Raw genomic sequence first — 21,359 nt, 5'->3', positions numbered from 1 at the left:
CCTCTAAAAGGTTGCTATAAAGACGACGGTGGTCAATTGTTCTCCATGTCCAGTAACTGGCTTTATTTGAAGCAGGGAAGATCTAGGTTACATATTAGGAAAAACTTTCTATCAGGATAGTTAAGTACTGGAATAAGGCTCCAAAGGAGGCTGTGGAATCCCTGTCATCGGAGGTTTTTAAGAACAGGTTAGACAAACACCTGGCAGGGATGGTCTAGATCAGGGGTCGGCAACGTTTGGCACGCGGCTCGCCAGGGTAAGCACCCTAGCGGGCCGGGCCAGTTTATTTACCTGCTGACGCGGCAGGTTCGGCCGATCGCGGCCCCCACTGGCCGTGGTTTGCCGTCCTGGGCCAATGGGGGTGGCGGGAAGCCGCGGCCAGCACATCCCTCGCCCGTGCCGCTTCTCGCCGCCCCCATTGGTCCGGGACGGCGAACTGCGGCCAGTGGGGGCCGCGATCGGCCGAACCTGCCGCGTCAGCAGGTAAATAAACTGGCCCGGCCCGCTAGGGTGCTTACCCTGGCGAGCCGCGTGCCAAAAGTTGCCGACCCCTGGTCTAGATATACTTGGTCCTGCCTCACCACAGGGGGCTGGACTAGATGACGTCTTGAGGCTCCTACCACGTTTCTCTGATTCTATATAGTCTGTCTCTGGGACATATGTTGATATGAAGTAAGAGTCAAACTGAGGGCTAGATATTTCCCTAATAAAAAATAATAAAAAAAAAAATCAACCAACTTCACTTGTAAAAACTTGATGCTGAAATATAGGGCCTGATCCCATTCCCAGTGAAATCAATGGGAGGGAATTTCAAATTGGGCAGCAGCAGGCCCACAGGGCAAAGTCCTGAAATCCTGACACAGACTATGCTCAGTCTTTATAAAGGCAAGATTCCCATTGGCTTCCATGCATCACTTCTGAATGTGCTTTTTGTTGCTGTTGAAATAGCTCTGATCAAAACCTGGCTACGGAACAGACTATGCAAGGTACAGTGTTCAGTTTGTTAGTGACAACATTAACCTATGTCTCAGACTATTGCAATTGTTCGTGGAGGAAAATTGTTCACACTCTCCAGTGGTTGTGTACAGTTCCTTTGCATTTCACCGATATCAACCACCAAGAAATAAAGATTTTTATTAGAAAATGAGCAGCCAACAAACTCAGGACAAGGCTCTTGGAAACAGAGGGGAAATATAAAAACATCAGGCCTGATCCTGCTGCTGTTACTCATATGCGTAACGATAATAACTGACACTATATTTTCTAACAATTTCCCCCAAACGCTCCCTAGTATTAAATACAGTAAGTATTCTTGTGCTCATTTTACATGTGAGATCTGAAGCAGGTAGGTGTTGTGACTTGACTCAAGACACAGAGAATCACTACCAGAGTTGGGCCTGGAAATCAGGAATTCCTGGCTCCCAATCGGTGCTGATTTCCCTAAAACACCCAGCCCTTCCTTGGGACAACTAACATAAGTAAAGGCCAAGTGACTGATTCTTTTATGTTCCACTATGCAGGAACAAATTGCACCTGAGGCTTTTTACAATGGGCCAGATCCTCTCCTGGCCAGTATTTTTATTAGAGACAGCAAGGACACCGGCAGATGCCTGGTTATTGCTAGGCGGAGAAGAATTCCATGGGGTGAAAATGGGGGGTGGTTCTCACTGAAAAATACTTTGCTGCTGCTATATAAAGAATTATCCTTCTCCTGCAACTTGTGCATGAGGCACTAGAGAAGCAAAGAGTTATTATTATTCTTGTTATTGGAAAACATACAGATCAGATAACCTGTAAGCTTAAAGGACGCAATACTAACTGACCCCGCAGGCCTAGAGATCCCATTCTTCTCTCTTCCTGGACGTAGGAGGCTTTCTGCTGTGGCGTGAGAGGCAGTGGGATGCCACCATTGTTATACATGGTACAATACTGAATAACTTCTTCAAAGGCTCCCTTCATAAAATAAATATCTTCCTGCCCCTTTAAAATAAGAAGACAAGTTACATTATTAAAAAATATTGACAATGTTAAACCCTTTACATCTGAGATGTGCAGGTTCCCTTGTTTGTGCCGTTATCTATCCCATAAAACACATGGACACATGCCTCTTATAGAATGCAGCATTTCTGTGGTGCACACTTTATAGACTGAATCCGAGTGACCCTGGTAGTGAAAAAGTTGGTTTTTTTAAAAATAGAGAATAAAATTAACTCGAACAATTAAAGCAGGCAGGGCAACAAAGGATGCAGTTTCTCAGAAATGTTGTCCATTTTTCCCTATTGAAATTTTGATGCAAAAAATCATTGACATTTTTATTTTATTTGATTTTTTACTAGTTTTACAGCTGTTTGCAAAACAGGATGAATTTTTCCTCAAAAATTTACATTGAAATCTCATCCTGTTTTTTTTCCAGTGCTATCCACAATGTCAAAACAAAATGTCATTGAAATGTTGGCTTTTGAAAATTATGATGTAATTTATGAAAGCACCGTCTACCTGTGTCTGAAACCCTGTGTATGGCTACTGCCTAAGAAACTTCACTTCATTTCCATTGACATTTACATACAAGATAGGAAACACAAAGCCAGTCTATATAACTGTTGTTGTACCTGATTTTTCAGCGTGCATTTTACTGCCATCCACTTTTGCTCCGAGCTAAATGGAATTTCCTTCTTTCTTATATAAATATCTTTTATATCACTTAATTCCATCTAAAATAAGGAAATTAAAAATATTACTGTAATACTAAACAATGCTAGTTTTTGCGCATACTCTGTATAGCACTTTTACGTACCGTGAGTTACCAACATTAAACAATGATCACATGTCTTTATGCAGTAGTGTTTTACAGATGAGGACAGAGAAGCAAAGAGAGAGATTAAGGCCCACAGTTTCAGAAGCTTTCGCTCATCTGGGCTGCCTAATTTGATATACCTTAAGCCTGTATGGAGGTTTGTCTAAAAGATCTGCTCTAGGAATTATTTTGGGGAAGTTCTATGGCTATGCAGAAGGTCAGACCAGAAGATCCCAATGGTTCCTCCTGGCTTTAGAATTTATGAAAAGCCCAATTTTCAGAAGTGCTAAGTGGCCATGATGCTCATTAACTTCATCTGCAGTTGTGGATGTTCAACTCTGAAATTCAGGGTCTTGGTGTCTTAATCCGGGCATGCAGAAATTAATCAACATTTAGGCCTATGTAGCTTTCCCACGTCTGTGTCAAAGCTCAGAATAGAAACCAAAATTCCTGACTCCTGGTCTTGTGCTTTAATTACAGGACTATAGTTCTGTTGATTCATACACATTCCACCCTTCAGAAAAGAGGGAGATTGCAAATAATGGGCCGTGGTTTCATTTATTTCCTGTAGCCTCAGCTTAGAAAGGAACTTGAACTCCAAAAAGCCCCCATAGGGTCTTCCTCTAGTGAGCGGACAACTTGAAAAACAATTCAATTTAAAAATACATTCTGTCCAAATTGTGACACATCGATTCATATTTAACATGCTGAATATCACGTAGTCAAATAAGCCATGCCCTGCACTGAAGTTGCTACATTCCGAAGGTTCCATTTTGGGGTGTGTTTCCTGCCACTCTGGTTTTGACCGCTTTGTAAAAAAAAAAAATCACTCAACTCTGGTACTTTTCCAAAGCACAATGGTAGCATTCATACAGGCGAAAGTGACTACATAAGGTGCAATGCAGTGCTAAATCAGGCCCATTATTTGTGGTGGACAGTATTTTGCACTCTAGACAAGAAGGTCAATAGAACATTCAACAGAGTTCTTTGTTTTTCCACAACTGTAGGAAAAAAGGTAAGAAAGTAACAGATGACAAAAATACAAGAAAACCCTAGGCCATGACTTCTAATTTGGCTTGTGCCTGTTCATTTGTCTGCTGTTTTCTTGCTGGTGTCTGCAGAACAATGGAAAGCAGTCTGATTCCAGCCCAAAAGAAATCCGTTGTGCAGTGTAATTACACAAACCAGCCAAGTAAAACCATTATTGCTATAGCATGGAAACGCTCTGTGAAGGTGTTTTGCCTGTGGCAGCAGGTGTACAGGCGTGTGTGTGTGTGCTGGGGTAGAGGGGACAAAGATTCTTGTAAGAAGGACCAAAAAGAAGCAAGAAGAATCTGAACAGGGCCGGCTCCAGGCACCAGCCCACCAAGCTTGTGCTTGGGGCGGCACCTGGAGGGGGGCGGCCGGAGGCTTTTTTGCCTGGGGCGGCAAAAAAGCCAGAGCCGGCCCTGAATCTGAAGTCAGTCTGTTCAATTACTGGCTACAATTAATAATGTCCAATGAATTCAGTTTATTTTGCAAGTTTCTGGGTTACTAAAGGATCATATTCTCTCTCTTTCTCCCCCGCGCTTATAAGGGAGCTATTATTTTACTCCCTACACAGAACCTGACCCCAGTTTGAAGAAATCTGCAAAAGGCAAACAAATATAAGAAACCCTACCTTCATTGCCAGAGCAATAAGGGCTCCCTCCGTTGGCTGACCCATCACAGTATTTTTTCTGATAATAGCATTATTAGCTACACAGCCAGCCTAAAAGTGATATATTTGCATACATTATTTTTATATAAAATATTATACATTACATATCTCCCTCTAATTAAGTGGTAAGATATTGCAGAGCTATAATGGCTGCATTGTGACAACTTTCAATTCATGTCAAGTAGAGCGAAACTAAGGAGGTGGGGTCCAGATCCAGGGTAGGTTAAAACCCAAGGTCAGAATTTGGCATCAAGGCTGAATTTGAGGGCTAAGGATCAAGTTCAGGGACACAACCATCGCATAATATTTTGGATCAAAATACCAGCAATTTCACAAGATGGCTCTTGCACTTTTCCACCATTTTGAGGCACTTCCAAATCGGTAGAACTGGTAAAAATATTTAATATTTCAAATTTTGAAAAATGAACAAGAACATGTTGGACTATATTTTCATGATTTCCCCCTCTTTGAATCAGCTCTACAAATCAGACCTGGAAAGATTAGTCCCTTCTAATTGTGGCTTTAACATGCAATATAAATCTGAGGGGTGGGTTTGGATCTAACCCTTCCCAAAATTGAAAGGCGATTAAATCTGAGGTTCCAGTTCAGGCCATTTGCATATGCAAGTATCTGATTTCCGCATACAACGGTGTGTGCAAAATTAGTAGTAAAATTGCACATGCGTGTCTATGAAAATCAGATCCCAAGTACCCTTTGAAATCAATGCAGATTCTGCCTAACCAGCTGGCTGTAGTTTGGAATTGCAGCTACTCTATACAAACAAAAACGTATAATGTTAATTGCTCCTTGCTCTATGCATCACCCCTGCACAAACTCTCATCTAAAACTGCACAGCATTTCGGCAAGTCAATGTCTCTGGCTTCTCCCTAGATATTTCTGATGATTGTCACCTGCTATAAATCACTGTCATGTCTGATATAGTAACTGCACAAAACCCTTCTTTAGGTCCTCTTGCTATAGCAAGGACATGTTCAATTAGAGTCAACAAAAGTGCAGTTTCAGTAACATTCATCGTACAAGGAGAGCATCATACATTATAATCGAGTGAAAATGGAGCAGTTTGATTCATATTTTATACTTACCTCCACTAGCTTTCCTACTGAGACATTGGAAAATTCCTTAATAACTTCCTTTGATGGTAACAGACATACACTTCCTTTCCCACTGTATCCAACCCCGCTCACCTAGGGGGAAATAAATTTGGAAGGTACATACATAAAATTTCCCAGCGTCTAGCTGAAATATAGGACTATCAATATTTTCTCCTTATACAGCACAACATCTCTGGGGACATTTCTATTTTCAAGGCATGCTGGGATTAATGTGTTTTGCTGGGAGCAATATTTATAGCTAAGGTTGCAAATACTGTAATAATCAAAGTGCAGTACTCTCTAGGGATGAGAAAACTCACTTTGCCATATTTCAGTCCTATTTGTTCATCATGGGTACAGTTCAATCAATGGGCCAAATTCGTAGTTAGGTGCAGCTACATTAGATTTGCCAGCTGGAATACGATATACTAACCTATGCTCCTGTTTTATGATTATTGAAGGTGTGATTCTCCACTGTCTTATATGGCAGTAGTTTACACTCACTATGCACTGGTGTGATGACAACATGTAAGGCCATGGCTAATCAGGCCCCATGGCTATAAAAAAAAATAAATAAAAAAAAAAGGGAGGATCAAGTCAACCTGCTAGAAAATGGTTGAAAATGTTGAAAATGTGTCTGCTCGAAATGCCAACAGCAGCATTAGCACTGGTGGCAGGACCGGCTAAATATTCTAACATTTGTGTTTATGCTCATGATATTGCTGGGAGCTTTGTGTGCAAGCATATGTGATTTCAAACACGCTCTTTCAAGTACAGCATGCTCACTTTGCGTGAGCAGCTTCTGCGACTATGGGGCCTCATTCAGCATTCCTTCAACACCCCATTCTCCCATTCATGTCAGCGGGAACTTCAAATGCACAAGGAATAAGCCCGTAGTCTAATATAAAAACAACTTATATAGGAATTGACCATGCAAAGAACTGAGACGGATGGATGTCCAGGACTGGAATTTGAGCAATCTTTTGTGGGCTTGAATGATGAAGTTTATATAATTTCATGGACCATACCTCTGCCTGGAATCCATCTGAGGTTACTAGCTGAGTTACTGTCATCTCATTGGCTGTCAAAGTCCCTGTCTTATCTGAACAGATGACATTGCAGCAACCTGATGGGAGGAACATTTTTTTAATCAGAGCTAATACAATGTGCAAATGAGCAACTAGATTAGATGCCATAGAAATGTTATAACATGTTACTTGTACATTACAAACATGAGCCGTTACCGGCAAAGATCTATGTGAGAGAAAGAACAAAATACAAAAAGCTGGGTGAGTTTTCTAACCCCTCATTAAGGGCTAAGAGAAAACCAGTGCAAACATGTTTGTGCCTCTCCCGTGGCTTGATAAGGCATTGCACTACCATGTATCTGATTTGGGTTTGGGATCTGGTAGGAGACAGCTGTTGGAAGGAAGGTTCCATCACTCTTGAACGTCACATGTTGCATGGTTCAGAGAAGGTGTTAATTTCTGAGGAAGCGATCAGTTTCTCAGAGCTGCAAGGTCATGACTGACAAGCTGGGAGGAAATATGGGAAAAAAAGATAAAAACCCAGCAGCCTAAGAGACCGATGGTGAGACAGTGGGTGCCCAGGCGCCCAAAGACTCACTCAGCAGTTCATCATTCTCTTGGACAATGGTGCAAGGGGGTTCCCAATGACACCTATTTTTGTTTTGGGTCAAGATGGGTTCAAGTCCCTGCTCCACCACAAACTTTTTATGGGACCTTGGGCAAGTCATTTAGCCTCACAGGGTATGTCTACACTGCAATAGAACACCCACAGCTGGCCCGACTCAGCTAACGCAGGCTTGCAGGGCCTGGGCTGTGGGCTATAAAATTGCAGTTTAAATGTCTGAGCTCGGAGAGCTACACAACAATTTTATAGCCCCACCACCCAATCCCCTTAAGTCCTTGTCAGCTGACGTGGGCCATCTACGGGTGTTTTGGTGCAGTCTAGACCTACCCTCTGTGTCTCAGGGTATGTCTACACTACCCGCCGGATCGGCAGGTGGTGATCGATCTATCAGGGATCGATTTATCGCGTCTAGTGTAGACGCGATAAATCGATCCCCGATCGCTCTGCCGTCGACTCCTGTACTCCACCGCGGCGAGAGGCGGAAGCAGAGTCAACGGGGGAGCAGCGGCAGTCGACCCCGTGCCGTGAGGACGCGAGGTAAGTCGACCTAAGATACGTCAACTTCAGCTACGCTATTCTCATAGCTGAAGTTGCATATCTTAGGTTGATCCCCCCCCAGTGTAGACCAAGCCTCAGTTCCCTATTTGTACAATGGGGATAAAAGCTGTTCCCTACCTCACAGGGGTGTTGTGAGGATAAATACATTGAAGATTGTGAGGTGATTAGTTATGACAATAATGGGGGCCATAAGAGTCCCTAAGGCAGATAGGATGCTGAGAGAAGCAATTCCACATTCAAACTCTGCTTTGAAATAATAAAACATTCAATACAAATACAATACAATTCAACACAAATTCTGGACCTGATTCTCATTTACACTAATGCCTCTTTGCACTGCACTGACAATTTAAGCAGATTTAGAGTAGGAGTGAATTAGACTGATGCCCATTTTAGGGCCAGTTTACACTGCTACCACAGTACAAAGAGGCTTTAATGTAAAGGAAAATCAGGTCCGCTAATTTTAGTCACTTAAATGGACGGAATCATTTCTACCGGAGGTGGCAAAATGGGTTGAGCTCAGATACGGTGATGATGACGAGGGCCGTATAAGAACCCAGACAGACGAAAGCAGATTGGCCTGTGATTAAGTTAATTGCAATTTTGAAGGATTAATGCAGAGGAAATCATTGTTTTTAATTAGTCTGAATTTAATTATTTGCAGAATTAAATAAAAAGTTGAATGAAGGACAAATGCTCTTTACAAATGTTTTGTGGACTTGTGTCATTAACAAGTAGGAGAACGTTGCTCCTTGTAATGCTTGGACATTATCACAAAGGTCCTAGTTATTGGCTGAAAAGGCCCATTTAGGGCTGGCACTTTTAGAATCCAATCAATTCTTTATGAGGTTGGGACAGGCAGCTCCACATGTCCTGGCGTTAGAGTCAGTGCAGATAAGATGGAGAAAAGGGTGAGAGGACTCTGTTGTTGCTTAGCAAACAGGGTCCCTGATCCTGGAGGCCTAACAAGGGCAAAAAGGAACACAATTGCTTTCAATATCAGGGAGATTAACACCAGGGAGAGAGAAGAACCATTTAAGCTAAGGACAATGTTGGCAGAAGAACAAATGGGGCTAAACTGGCCATGAATAAATTTAGGCTGGAAATTAGAAGGTTTCCTACCATCAGAGGAGTGAGGTACTAGAACAGCCTTTCAATGCAAGTAGAGGGGGCAAACCACCTAACTCGTTTTAAGATGCAACTTGATAAATTTATAAATGGGATTATGAGACAGGGTTGCCTGTGATAGCTGGGGACTGGATTCAGAGAGCCAGGAGGTCCCTTCCAGTCCTATGTTCCGTGTTCCTCAGTCAATGGAAATTATATCTGTGTCATAAATGCCGGGTAAGGCTCCCCAGTAGCCGTGTGAAGCTGCATGATGCTGTCTTGTGCTTCTAGACCCTTGTAGTTAAATGCATTCCATCATCAGAATTTAGAGTGGTGCTCAGTAAAGGAAATCTCTGTTTCCCCCTATGCAATGCTCCATACTAACCCACAGGGTCAGGGACCCTACTAGGAGACAGTGATTTTGGGGGTGCCATTGTGAAGAGGAGGCAGAGGAGTATCAGTGAGGTGGGCAGGTAGACAGGGAAGAACAGCAGTTGAGTTGGCCTATGCCATTGTGCCAGTTGCTCTAGTGAAGGGGCAGCAGCTGCCTTCCAACCAGGTACAGGACAGGAGAAGCATATGGACCAACAGAGTGGGACGGAAGTGAAGAGGCAGGCCTGGGTCCATGAGCAAGATAGGTAGGTCTTAGGAGGAGAGAACAGCTGGTCAGGGACAGCCAATTCCATGGAAAGAAAGGGTTACAACAGCACATTAGCCTTTTGATCTCGGCAGTGTCCCTGGTATACCACTTTAGTGGCCCTTGGGACTAAAGGAAGAGGATGAAGAACATGGTGGGGGGTAAAGAGGAAGAGAGACAATTTTAAAGAATTTGGATTATGGGGTTGCTCCAGCCCTTGGTTCAAATCACAACACCAGTCCCCTGGGTTATCTAAGCAAGCTAGTAGCCAATTTAGTTGCAGATTTGTATAGACTGGACAGATGAATACATGGCTTTGTTTTTGGTGTGACCATCATCAGCCTTACCTAGAGTTTCTACTATGGGCAGCTTCTTCACAATCACTCTTTTCTTGGCCATCCTTAGAACGCCCAGCACCAGCGTCACCGTGACCACAATGGGCAGCCCCTCTGGGATGGCAGCCACGGCCAGGCTGGGTTGCAGTATAACAAAAGATTAGGTTTCCAGTTACAATGTGTTACACCACAAGGCGCTGCACCCAAGCATACACTCAAACATGGCAAATAAGCATTTCCAGAAGGCATGAATGTCCTCTTGAATATGACGGTCTGGAATGGAAATCTTGTGACTGTTGAATATTAACAACTCGAATTCCCAATACATAATGGACAATAATCCTCTACATGTCCTTCTCCATTTAAATGAGTCCGAACAGTGAGCACAATTTTGAACATTGCCAGGGACAGTTCAATTCCTTACATCTGGGAATTTGGGATTTTTAATCTCTGAAGATGAAGGTTCAACCTTGCTTGGCAGCATGTTCAATCATACCCACTGACCTCCTCTCCTTGATGCATCAAAGCTATTCTCGGAGAGTTAATTCTATTCTGAGCAGCCTGGACTCCCAAATGATCTCTTGGTGCCACAGGCTATGTCTACACTACAGCCAGGATCGACGCTCTGAGATCGATCCACCGGCAGTTGATTTAGCAGGTCTAGTGAAGACCCGCCAAACTGACAGCAGATCGCTCTACAGTCGACCCCTGTACTCTATCCACGATGAGAAGAGTAAGGTAAGTCAACGGGAGAGTTTCTCCCATCAACCCCCCGTGGTGTAGACCACGCGGTAACTCGACTTAAGGTACGTTGACTTCAGCTACGTTATTCACGTAGCTGGAGTTGCGTAGCGTAGGTTGACTTACCGCAGTAGTGTAGACATAGCCCTAGTAAACCAGACTGGCGTCTGGCACTGTGCACAGTTATGCCAGAGAAAATACAAACTGACAATCATTTTATAACCCTCTGTTGTTCTGTAGGCAGGTACGAATGGGTCATAAAGGATATCTGCTGTTATAAGGCAATAAATGTTTATATTAAGCATAAAAACTAACTCAGGATTAAAACATAGGTTAAGGCAAACATTTTCAAAAGTGACTACTGATTTTAATTGCCTGAATTTCCGGGTGTCAAATTGCAGACAACTCGGGCAGGCTCAGTTTCCTGGGGTGATTAGTACTAAGGCTGGCCAGAAAGCAACAATTCCATTTTGTGGAAAATGTTGGAACTTTGAAATTTGTTTTCATTTAGATAAGGAGTGAAACTGAGACCTTTGGAAATTTTTTCACAAAAAAATGAGAGCAAAAGACCCCAGAATAGCCAATAAACCGATGGTCAGACCACTGGCTTGGGATGTAGTAGACCCAGATTCAGCCCCAACTGGAGCCAGTTGGAGCTTTGTGTCTCAGCACTTTTGAAATTCTTAGTCAAGAAATGCTGACAAACTCTTTTCTCCTTTGTCATCAATGTCCCCCTAGCCATTGTGAGTATGAAACCGAACTACTTTAGTTTCTTCCATGCTGACCTCCATCCATATTTTTATTTCCACACAGTGCTAGTTAATGAATAATCTTAGAGCTATGGCAACACTTAAGGATACATTTTCCAAATATTACTCAAACAGATGGTTTATAGTATTTGATTAAGGGGTTGTGCATGTATTTCCATGTGTCACGTACAAATGTACCATTCCTGGCTTTATAAACACATCAGAGAAGGGCGAATATTTGCAGATGTAATATTCCTCTTAATTTATAGCATAGACACAAGACTAGAACAATGGCCATACTGGGTCAGACCTATGGTCTATCTAGGCCAGTATCCTGTCTCTGACAGTGGCCAGTGCCAGATGCTTCAGAGAGAATGAACAGAACAAGGCAATTTTGAGTGGTTCATCCCCTGTCATCCAGTCCCATCTTCTGGCAGTTGGAGGTTTAGGGACAACCAGAACACGGGGTTGTATCCCTGATCATCTTGGCTGAATAGCCATCGATGGGCATATCCTCCATGAACTTATCTAATTCTTTGTTGAACCCAGTTATACTTTTGGTCTTCACAATATCCCCTAGCAACGAGTTCCACAGGTTGACTGTACATTGTGTGAAGAAGTGCTTTCTTGTGTTTGTTTTAAAATTGCTGCCTACTAAGACGTTGCAGGACTTTTATGGCAGGGATCGAGGTGGGGAAGGCTATGCTTATGAGGATGTCTTCCAAGGCACTGCTCAGTGGAAATATGTTCATGGCAGAATTTGGACATTAGTGAAATTATGCACCAGTCTGTTTCCCCCCCAAAATAATATAAAATAAAAATAAAATAAAACCTCAAGCTTTCTTTTGTTCCTTCATTTGCCATTAAATGAATAGTAAGGTCAGATTCTACATTCACTGAAATCAATGGTAAAACTCCCATTGGCTTCTGTGGTGCAGAACCAAGACACATATTAAGAGACTAACACAAGTATTGAGTTTTTTCCCCCCCCCACAGAAAGAAGTGCCCTCCATTGTCTCAAGCAACCTCTTAAATGCAACCACTCAGTGGGACATGTTTCACTTTAATAATAAAAGAGTTCTTTCCAATTCTCACCTCACTCCAATAGTGAACATACTGAGAAGATGCTTTCCTTGCAACCAGCCAATCAGCATTATTAAACCTAGGAGAGGGGAGGATAAGCCAGTTGAAAAATGGAAGTTAAGGATCTGTGAGGGATTTCAAGAGATTTCTCATCTCAAGGCATCGCAGGCCAGACACTCAAAAACGGAGGCACTCTACATGAAAGGGCCCTTTCGAAAAAGTTGCTCCAGGGACACGGGAATACATTCATAATGGAATGCATCATAGTTTATACAGAGCATTCGGGCAAACTCACCAATGATGCAAAAGGAGAAAAGGGTAAGTTGTTTCCCCAGTTTATCCATGCTTTTCTGTAGAGGCGTTTTAGGGGTCTGGAAATGTGAAGAGGAAAAAAAACAAAATTGGTTTCTGTTATGTAAAATGAGGTGCGTGAGTAGAATCAGTGACAAGAAATACAGCCATAATTATTATCACTGGAGCAACCCTAAACTGAGATCGGGGGCTTATTGTGCAGGCACTGTACACCATATACACAGTGAGAGAAAAATGCCCATTAAAGGGTTTATAATCTCAATAGACAAGACAGAAGCATTAGTCAGTTCACAGATGGGGACCTGAGGCATAGAAAGAATAAGTGACATGCCCAAGGTCACCAAAGTTTGTGGACTTGAACCCAGCTCTCTTAAATCCTACTGCAATGCCTGTAGCTCATGACCACCCTCCCTACAAACAGCCCTTTGACCTCCAGTATTTGAGTAACAATATGGAGACTCGGGTCCCACGACAGTACCACACAGCTCTGTACCAAGAAACAAACAGAATTCTTGTCCCTTACCTCTTCCGCTTGCATCAGTTTAAACACCTCTCCAAACTGTGAGTTTTCGCCAGTTCCGATAACTATCCCCTGGGTTAGGAAAATAGCAATGAGAATCATGCAAAATACTGACCTTACTTAAAAGCTTCTCTAGCTATTATCTAGAGGTGGATGATATGGAGAGTATATAGGACTCACTTTTCCCTTCCCATATCGCACCAGTGTTCCCATGAAAACAACATTACTCAGCGTTGTTAGGTCTCCAGCTTCCAGTAAGGGATCATCTGTCTTACTGCAAGGCTCAGCTTCTCCAGTAAAACTGGATTCGTCCACCAACAGGTCTGTAACCTAATTAAAAATGTAACTCCGTGGAGCCTTTATCACAATATAGACGAGCAAACCGATGTTATCATTTATGTGTGAGCTGGTGTTTACCTCTATCAGTCTGATATCTGCAGGAACCCTGTCTCCAATAGAAAGACACACAATGTCTCCTGGGACCAGGTCTCGGGCGAGAAGATGCTGCAGTTTTCCTTCCCTTATGCTGCATTGCATTGAGAAAATGATACTATTTAAATAGGCCAAACAGCATGCTAGGCAAATATAAGGAGCAGGTCCTTGCCCCAGAGATATTCTGATCTAAATAAGAGTTTATCATCTAACTAAGAATGAGGAAAGGAGATTATATTCCTACCCCAAATTTAGTTTTAATGCACAAACACATGGGTGGATTATAGAAGCTTTAGATTTCAGTAATAATGTACATTTAACCTGAATATCCTGAATTGGAGTGCTTTCCCCCCTGTTTGAACTTTAAAGACTGCTTACAGGCTGATCCAAGGGACTATCCTACTTGGCAAGCTGTTTAAAGGTAGAATTACTGAATTGGTGTTTTTCCATGTTGTTGTACTAAATGTTCACCTTTGAAAAGATTAGGTGCCTACTCTGTGAAATTCATTGGAGGAACTAGGCAAAGGTATCCAGAGTATTTGTAAGGTACAAAGTTCTAGGACCATTGAAGTAGAAAAGGCCACGCCTCGTTTTTGACACAATAATTATAACCTCAACATGAACCATTTATTTGTATTGGTCATGACAGAGCTGATTTTCAAAGTATGAAAGACACAAGTATGATGTTACACTCCATATGCTTTATGAATGTGAATATGATGTAACTGGAATATGCTTTATGCAAAAGGTCTCTTGTAAGGTATCATTACAAAGGTTATAACCTACTGAATATATTCATCCTATTTGTATGAATGTATCATTCTTGTATCCGAAGCTAAAAATATGAAGTATAACTCTGGGGTCCTATTGTAATTATGCAAAGTGTTGGCCATGAATGGTGGTTTAAAATCTTGATGGCTCCCATTGACTAGGACAATTGGTTGTAAATGGCTGTTTATTTGCAAACCTTCCAGGGTACGTGCGGGCCAGCCCTTTAGAAAATGGAGACTAGGGGTCTCACAGGACATGTGAACATGTCACATGATACTGGAACCCATCTTAAACCTGGTGCTTTTCCATTTAGAAGGAGGGGTGGGGACCCAGAGAGACAAAGGATTCCCACCTTATGCCAAAGCTATAAAGGGGGGTGGAACAGAACAAGGGTGGTCCCAGTCATGAGAAAGTCCTTGCTTTTCACCTAAAATGCCTGCTGGAACTAACGAGGACTGTACCAGGGGAAAGGACTGGGCCCAGACTAGGAAGGAGTCTAGTCTGTGAAAGAAGCTTATTGGAACATCTCTGAGAGTGAGATTTACTTGGGTGTATGCAAATTCCTAATATGCACACCAATGAGCCAGGTTCTTCAGTCCATTAGAGTTGCTTTTTGTGAGTCTCCCAGGGCAAAGGTACCCTAATGCCAGAGAATATGGCCAGTGGGGTATTCTCCCTGTACTGGGGAATCATCAGATAGTGTAAACGTGCTGTAGTGACTCCTTTGCCAGTCCCTCCAGCTTCCAGTTTAGGGGGGTTGCATCCAAGGAAAAGGGGACATGTCTGGGCCATCCTTACACTTCAGGAATTTCCAGATGATGGATTTATCCTTGGGGGAAGGGGGGGGTTCGCTGGCAGCTGGTACAATTCAGTACATATGAATTACAGACAGCAGTGGTGCAAAGATGGTACGGGTGGGGGGGGATTAGTTCAAGGATTCAGTCACAGGGCCAAAAAAGGAAATGAAAATGAGATAGATGTGTATAAAATAGGATGAGAAATCCTACTTTTCCCCCTAGGGCACGTTAGTGGGGGTTGAGAAGCCTAACAAATATGGTAGGATCATTTCTCAGCCCATCAGGCACAAATGCCAACCTGGGATTGATGGTTATTTACATATGCTCACTGGCAAAAATTTGTTTACTGCACAACTCAGAAACCAATATTTGACTTGCAGGTGTAGCTGGACTCTCAGTCTTATTGACTGAAGCTAGCTCGTCCCTTGGATCACATGTAAGGAACCTTTGGCTAGTCACATATAAACCCCATGCTAATCACCGGGGCTCAAACCCAGGGACGTAAGCACCGAAACACGAACTACAGCCATCTCTGATGAAGGAGAATTCCTGCAACTGTGAACACCAGGGCAAGTCATAAGAGGGGGATATAATCGCATGCACTAAGGCAATGTATTACCAACTGGACACCCGTAAAATGCCCCATCCAAAGACAGTTATCAGCAATTCATTACATGCACAAGCATCAGAATTGTTGCCTTCATTATCTGGCTTTTCCCCCACAACCTGAGCTAAAAGAAAATGAATACCTATGCATGACTTACCAGTTGCATTCTGGGGGGACTAGTTTGTTGAGCTCTTCCAAAGATTTTTCAGAGCGATACTCCTTATGAGAGAGCAGCATAAAACTAAGTTACCAAAGCAGGATTACTCCAAATGGGCCATAAACTGAGATGCAGAGCTCTGCTGCAAAGTTAAGGATTCTTAGGACATACCTGAATGAAGGCCACTGTAACCACAATTAGTACTGCCTAAGGAGAAAGAGGTATTAAATTCATAGGCATATTAACTGCAGCTAATGCAGTGCTTGCATTACAGGCGATTCTGAGATTCTAAGGCCAGAAGGGACCACTGTGAGCATCTAAGTCTGACCACAAGCCATAGAACTTCCCCAAAATAATTCCTAGAGCAGCTGTTTTAGAAAAAACATCCAATCTCAATTTAAAAATTGCCAGTGATGGAGAATCCTCCATAAACCTGATCCACTGATTAATTACGCTCACTGTTAAAACTGTATGCCTTATTTCCTGTCTGAATTTGTCTAGCTTCAATTTCCAGGTGATTCCACTTCCAGGTGAATAACTTACCACTGCAATACTCACAGCATCCTCATATTCTTTAGTAATTACACTTACTAAAGCAGAAGCCAGCAGCAATAGAATGAGTGGATTCTTAAACTAAAAAAAAAAAAAAATTTTTTTGGTTTTGGTTCAAAAAAACATTTTATTTTAAAAAAACAAGGCTAATTAGTTCCCTGTTAGTGACACATTTTAATGATGGACTTCTTTACAAATAAGAAGAAACATGTAATTGAGATAAAGAATTCCTTTAATTAGTGCTACTACATCATTCTTGCAAATCAATAGGAACTGTTGGATGCTCGGGTCATTTGAAAATCTGGCCACTTATTTAGGCATCTAAATATGGATTTGTGAAAATTTTGACCTCACTTAGTAACCACTGGAAGTGATGTAATTGAGTTAAGTAAGATAAAGAAAAGAAACTCTTCCCGCCCCCCATGGGTTACGAGCTCTGCTGGATACACCTTAGAGGAATTCGGGCTTGAGCCAGCTCTCATTGAAGTCAATCGTGAAACTCAAGTCCTTAGTTCCCATTCTTAACAAAAGATTGGGCATAGATGCATAAAATACAGTAAGTGAAAGGAGCCAGGCCATTGTGAAATTTAAAAATGCATGTTACGGGTCATTCAAATTTATGAGTGTGAATTGTGTACTCCAACAAGTAACACTTTCAAGGAGACTGAAGGGTTGTTAGAGAGCATGACTGTACTAAAAAATCCATTCTGTACCCTCAAAAGAAAATCCCTTGTTAAAAGGGTCAAGCAGGTGAGGGGCAAAGCACCAATGTGTCATTTTTAATTAGGTGCAAAGAATGCTTTAGAAACAAGCTTAGAAAATTTACTGATGGTTACATGAAGATGCTTAAAGGACACTGAATAAGTAGGAGGGGGGTGAAATCAGTGAAACAAAAATGAACCCTTAAATAAAATAAACAAAATTTACAATCCTTAGGATCCATCTAAAGTGAAACCAAAGACAAAACTGATTAGTAAGAAAAAATCAAAACAATAAATCTCTATCAAAAAATAATCCCTGTTTTAGTAAAAGCTCCAAGGCACAGACGAAAGTTACATTCAGCTTGTGAGATCCGTTAATACACATGAGATTCCATGTGCACCTAATGAAGGATAACTCAGCCTAGGAAGAATAAGATTAAAGACACCACCCCTATAGTTTGTTTCTTGCATTATTTGAATCACTTGATCTTCAAAGTGATATTGCAATATTGCATTTATTACACTAGCACAAGAGCTGAAGTTAACTTTCATCTGAGCTTTAAACTTCATCCTTTCTTGCTGAAGATTTAGTGCTCATCAGTTTCATTCACTGAAATGTGTCGTAACTGAAATCAGAATATGTCCCAGTTATCACTTTCTTTATACAACCTGTCATTCTTTTATCACTGGCCTGAGAAGGAAATGAATATTGTTATTCAATAACAATATTGTTATTGTTTTGCAGCTGGTGCAAAGAATGGTAAGGCTCTTGATTTATACACAGGGTACAGCCTCTTAAGAAAAGGGTTGTTCTTTAAATCTATCTCCATGTAATACAAATATGGACCATGATCTTGCAATGATTTCCCCCCAGGCTCAGTGGGTCCCTGTGTCTCTATGAAGAGCTCATTGCTGGATTGGGGCTGTGAAAGTGAAATGAATTATATTAAAGAAATAGAATAAATTAAAGAATCCTGTATGTACCTTTAAGTAGAAATGAGAAATGCTGCAATCCAGGTGTCAGGAAAGCAGACATTAACTGTTAATCAATTGCTCCTCTTAAGGGCGATTGGTGACGCATTAGCCTTAGATCGATAAGAGTTAATAAGGAAGCAGGATATGCATATTGTGCCCCAGGCAAATTTTACAATTTTGCTCTCTCTGTCCCTTTGTTTAGTTCACACCCTTTTATCTGTATAAATAAGACTGTTTGAATCTTGCATGGTGCTCACATTAGCTGAGTGTTATTAGCAGAGCGCTGTGCTACTAAAACAGAGTGGTCTGACAAACTGAGTCCTGAGTCAAACTTTGGCAGGGCCATAGAAAGCCATACAATTTCTAATATACGGAAGTGCTCAGATCCAATCAGAACAGATTTTCTCACTGTTGAGTACTACTGCATACCACAGAAATTTGAAACCGCCTTTTAATGGGCTGCACCATAGCTACACATGTAATCCTTACCTGGTCTAGATATTTCTTCCATATTGGTTCTGTATTATCTACTATAAACTCATTCCAGCCATGTGTTATTCTGCGTTGTAGCACAGAAAATTCCGAGAGTCCAGCTTGTAAATCAACCTGGCGGGAGGTTAAAATCAGTGTAAAATGATCCAGGAAAACTGCAACATGCAATCAAGCTGCATTCAAAATAATAAATAAATTTGGCCAGAAGTGCAGGTCTAATATTTGACCAAGTCTGACAGCTTTCATTTATCTGTGTGGGGTGTACAACACTGACCAAATATCCAGAACGATCAGACATGAAAACAACAATAAAAGAGAACCACTGCTTTTGTACCAACTACAAATCTTTGGAAGCTACTGTCATAGATCCAGCAGAGAGAGTACAAATTCATTAACAAATCCTATTTCCAGTAGGGTGACCAGACAGCAAGTGTGAAAAATCGGGATGGGGTTGGGGGTAATAGGAGCCCATATAAAAAAAAAAGCCCCAAATATCGGGACCGTCCCTATCAAATCAGGACATCTGGTCACCCTAATTTCCAGATTTGTGATGCCATTTGATGAATGACAAAATAAAAAGCAACTAAGAAAATAACTAACTTCTAGGTTCAGTAGAAACACAAGAAAAAATAGTCAATGTTTTGCCAAATAAAAAAAGAACAAATAAACATGGAAATAAATTGTGTCTGCAAGTTTGAGAGATGGCAGCAGTGGAGAACAAACTAAACATTAAAAACTAGATAAAATACTCAGTACTACAATATTCCCTGGTCCCTAGCTTTAGCAGATCAGCATTTCCTAGATTTCTATCCTCCAGCATATTCTTCCCATACATATATGATCATGTATATATTCCTTACAGCATATTATTAGTTTTTCCCCATTGCAAACTGTAATATAAATTGAGTATTTAAAATATTCCTCCAGAGGCAGAATGCAATCCAAAGTTCCTTCCAGGGAGGTGTATATGTGTGCCTTCCCCCACATCATCTCTTACACATGGCTATGTGTAAATCACATGATCCAGGCCCAGTGAAAGCCCTATGTGATGTTTCAGGGAATCATCTATGGTTCTAGAGCCATGACATGCATATCATTGATTTAGATGCTAGGAATGCTGTGGGACTAAGGGAAGAAAATGGGGCCATATGAGTGTAAACTGGGTATAAATTGGACATGAATGAATTTAGGCTGGAAATTAGAAGGTAATTCCTAACCATCATGGAGCAGCTCCCAATAGGAGTAGTGGGGGCAAACCCCCTAACAAGTTTTAAGCTGGAGCTTGATAAATTTATGAAAGGGATTACATGACAGGGTTGCTTGCAATAACAAGGGACTGGACTTGATGACCCAGCAGGTCCCTTCCAGTCCTGTGTCCTACATACACTAAGATTTTATGACGAGTTTGCTTGAACTGAGCTGGGACAGAGTGTCACACCTGAAGAGCTGTGCATCTTGCATGTAAGTTTGCAGAACTGTGCTAAATCCTCTACCCATTGGCGATGGACCAAGAGCAGTTAGTTGTCTGCGCTGTGCTGTGTGTCATTTGCGGTTCAGAAGTTCACTTAACTCACCGTCATCACTGATCAGAACAAAGTAAATCAATTATTCAACTGTTAAGTCTCAGAAAGCCACCCAAATGGAAAGGACAGATCTGAACCCCACCAGATGCATGAGGAAGTTTGCATCTAAAACTAGACATGAATTTCGCAGGTTGGCCCCCTCTCTGAGTAAAATAATGTGGGATATTGGGGTGAGTCCGTATTTCCACAAAGTGCGGTTATCCATTATGTAATGAGCCTTACATGTAAACTTTTTGCCAAGTCTTCTTTATGGCATTTGCAAGCTTCTTTGGGGGGCGGAGCGGTCACTTCTTTCTCTTGTTCAATTGCTGTCAGCGCCCGTTCTTCATCTCTCTGAGTAATACAGATAAAGCAACTGTTAAGGAAGAAGAACTTAGCTAGTACAGTCATTTCATTAGTTTTTTGGTTCCTCCCTTTATCTGGCCTCTCTCTTTCCTTATCCTTCAGTCATAGAGATCTTCACACTTATCTAACAGTTAAATAATTAACCCTTGCAACCCCTCTCCCCGTCCTGTGGCAGGTACATATTATCAATCTCTGTTTTACAGATGGGGAAAGGCAGAGAGGTTAAATTATTTATCCAAGACCAAAGAGGTAGTCAGTGTCTGAGTTGGAATGGCTGGTCTGACCATTCAGTCATGCCTATAACTCACAAATTGTTATGCTCCTGAGAGGGGATACAGTCAGTGGCGGCTCCAGGCACCAGCGCTCCAAGCACGTGCCTGGGGCGGCAAGCCACAGGGGGCGCCCTGCCAGTCCCTGCGAGGGCAGCAGTCAGGCAGCCTTCGGCGGCTTGCCTGCGGGAGGTCCGCCGGTCCTGCGGATTTGGTGGTAATTCGGCGGCGGGTACGCTGAAGCCACGGGACCGGCGGACCTCCTGCAGGCAAGCTGCCGAAGCCAGCCTGCCTGCTGTGCTTGGGGCGGCAAAAAAGCTAGAGCTGCCCCTGGATACAGTTCCCGCTGTGTGTGTGCGCATGTGTCCATTTTACGTT

General features: G+C 42.1%; 1 protein-coding gene across 1 annotated transcript in view; it reads right to left on the bottom strand.

Moving 5' to 3' along the window:
* The window catches only part of LOC113409609 (calcium-transporting ATPase type 2C member 2-like), a 45,882-nt gene that overhangs the window by 9,864 nt on the left and 14,659 nt on the right, over window positions 1-21,359 (bottom strand). The window contains exons 2-17 of the mRNA XM_026663733.1: window positions 20,590-20,700; window positions 18,782-18,898; window positions 16,608-16,697; window positions 16,236-16,271; window positions 16,065-16,126; window positions 13,718-13,826; window positions 13,481-13,630; window positions 13,304-13,372; window positions 12,764-12,839; window positions 12,481-12,547; window positions 9,908-10,032; window positions 6,634-6,731; window positions 5,597-5,698; window positions 4,455-4,544; window positions 2,610-2,711; window positions 1,824-1,980 (exon numbers count right to left, since the gene is read on the bottom strand). Of these exons, the coding sequence (XP_026519518.1) occupies window positions 1,824-1,980; window positions 2,610-2,711; window positions 4,455-4,544; window positions 5,597-5,698; window positions 6,634-6,731; window positions 9,908-10,032; window positions 12,481-12,547; window positions 12,764-12,839; window positions 13,304-13,372; window positions 13,481-13,630; window positions 13,718-13,826; window positions 16,065-16,126; window positions 16,236-16,271; window positions 16,608-16,697; window positions 18,782-18,898; window positions 20,590-20,700 (1,561 nt within the window). The remainder of the gene's footprint in view (window positions 1-1,823; window positions 1,981-2,609; window positions 2,712-4,454; window positions 4,545-5,596; window positions 5,699-6,633; window positions 6,732-9,907; window positions 10,033-12,480; window positions 12,548-12,763; window positions 12,840-13,303; window positions 13,373-13,480; window positions 13,631-13,717; window positions 13,827-16,064; window positions 16,127-16,235; window positions 16,272-16,607; window positions 16,698-18,781; window positions 18,899-20,589; window positions 20,701-21,359) is intronic.

This window comes from Terrapene carolina, unplaced genomic scaffold, assembly GCF_002925995.2.
Source record: "Terrapene carolina triunguis isolate 2854851 unplaced genomic scaffold, T_m_triunguis-2.0 Scaffold33911, whole genome shotgun sequence".
Lineage (NCBI taxonomy): Eukaryota > Metazoa > Chordata > Testudines > Emydidae > Terrapene > Terrapene triunguis.
This window is presented reverse-complemented; position numbering and strand designations above follow the sequence as displayed.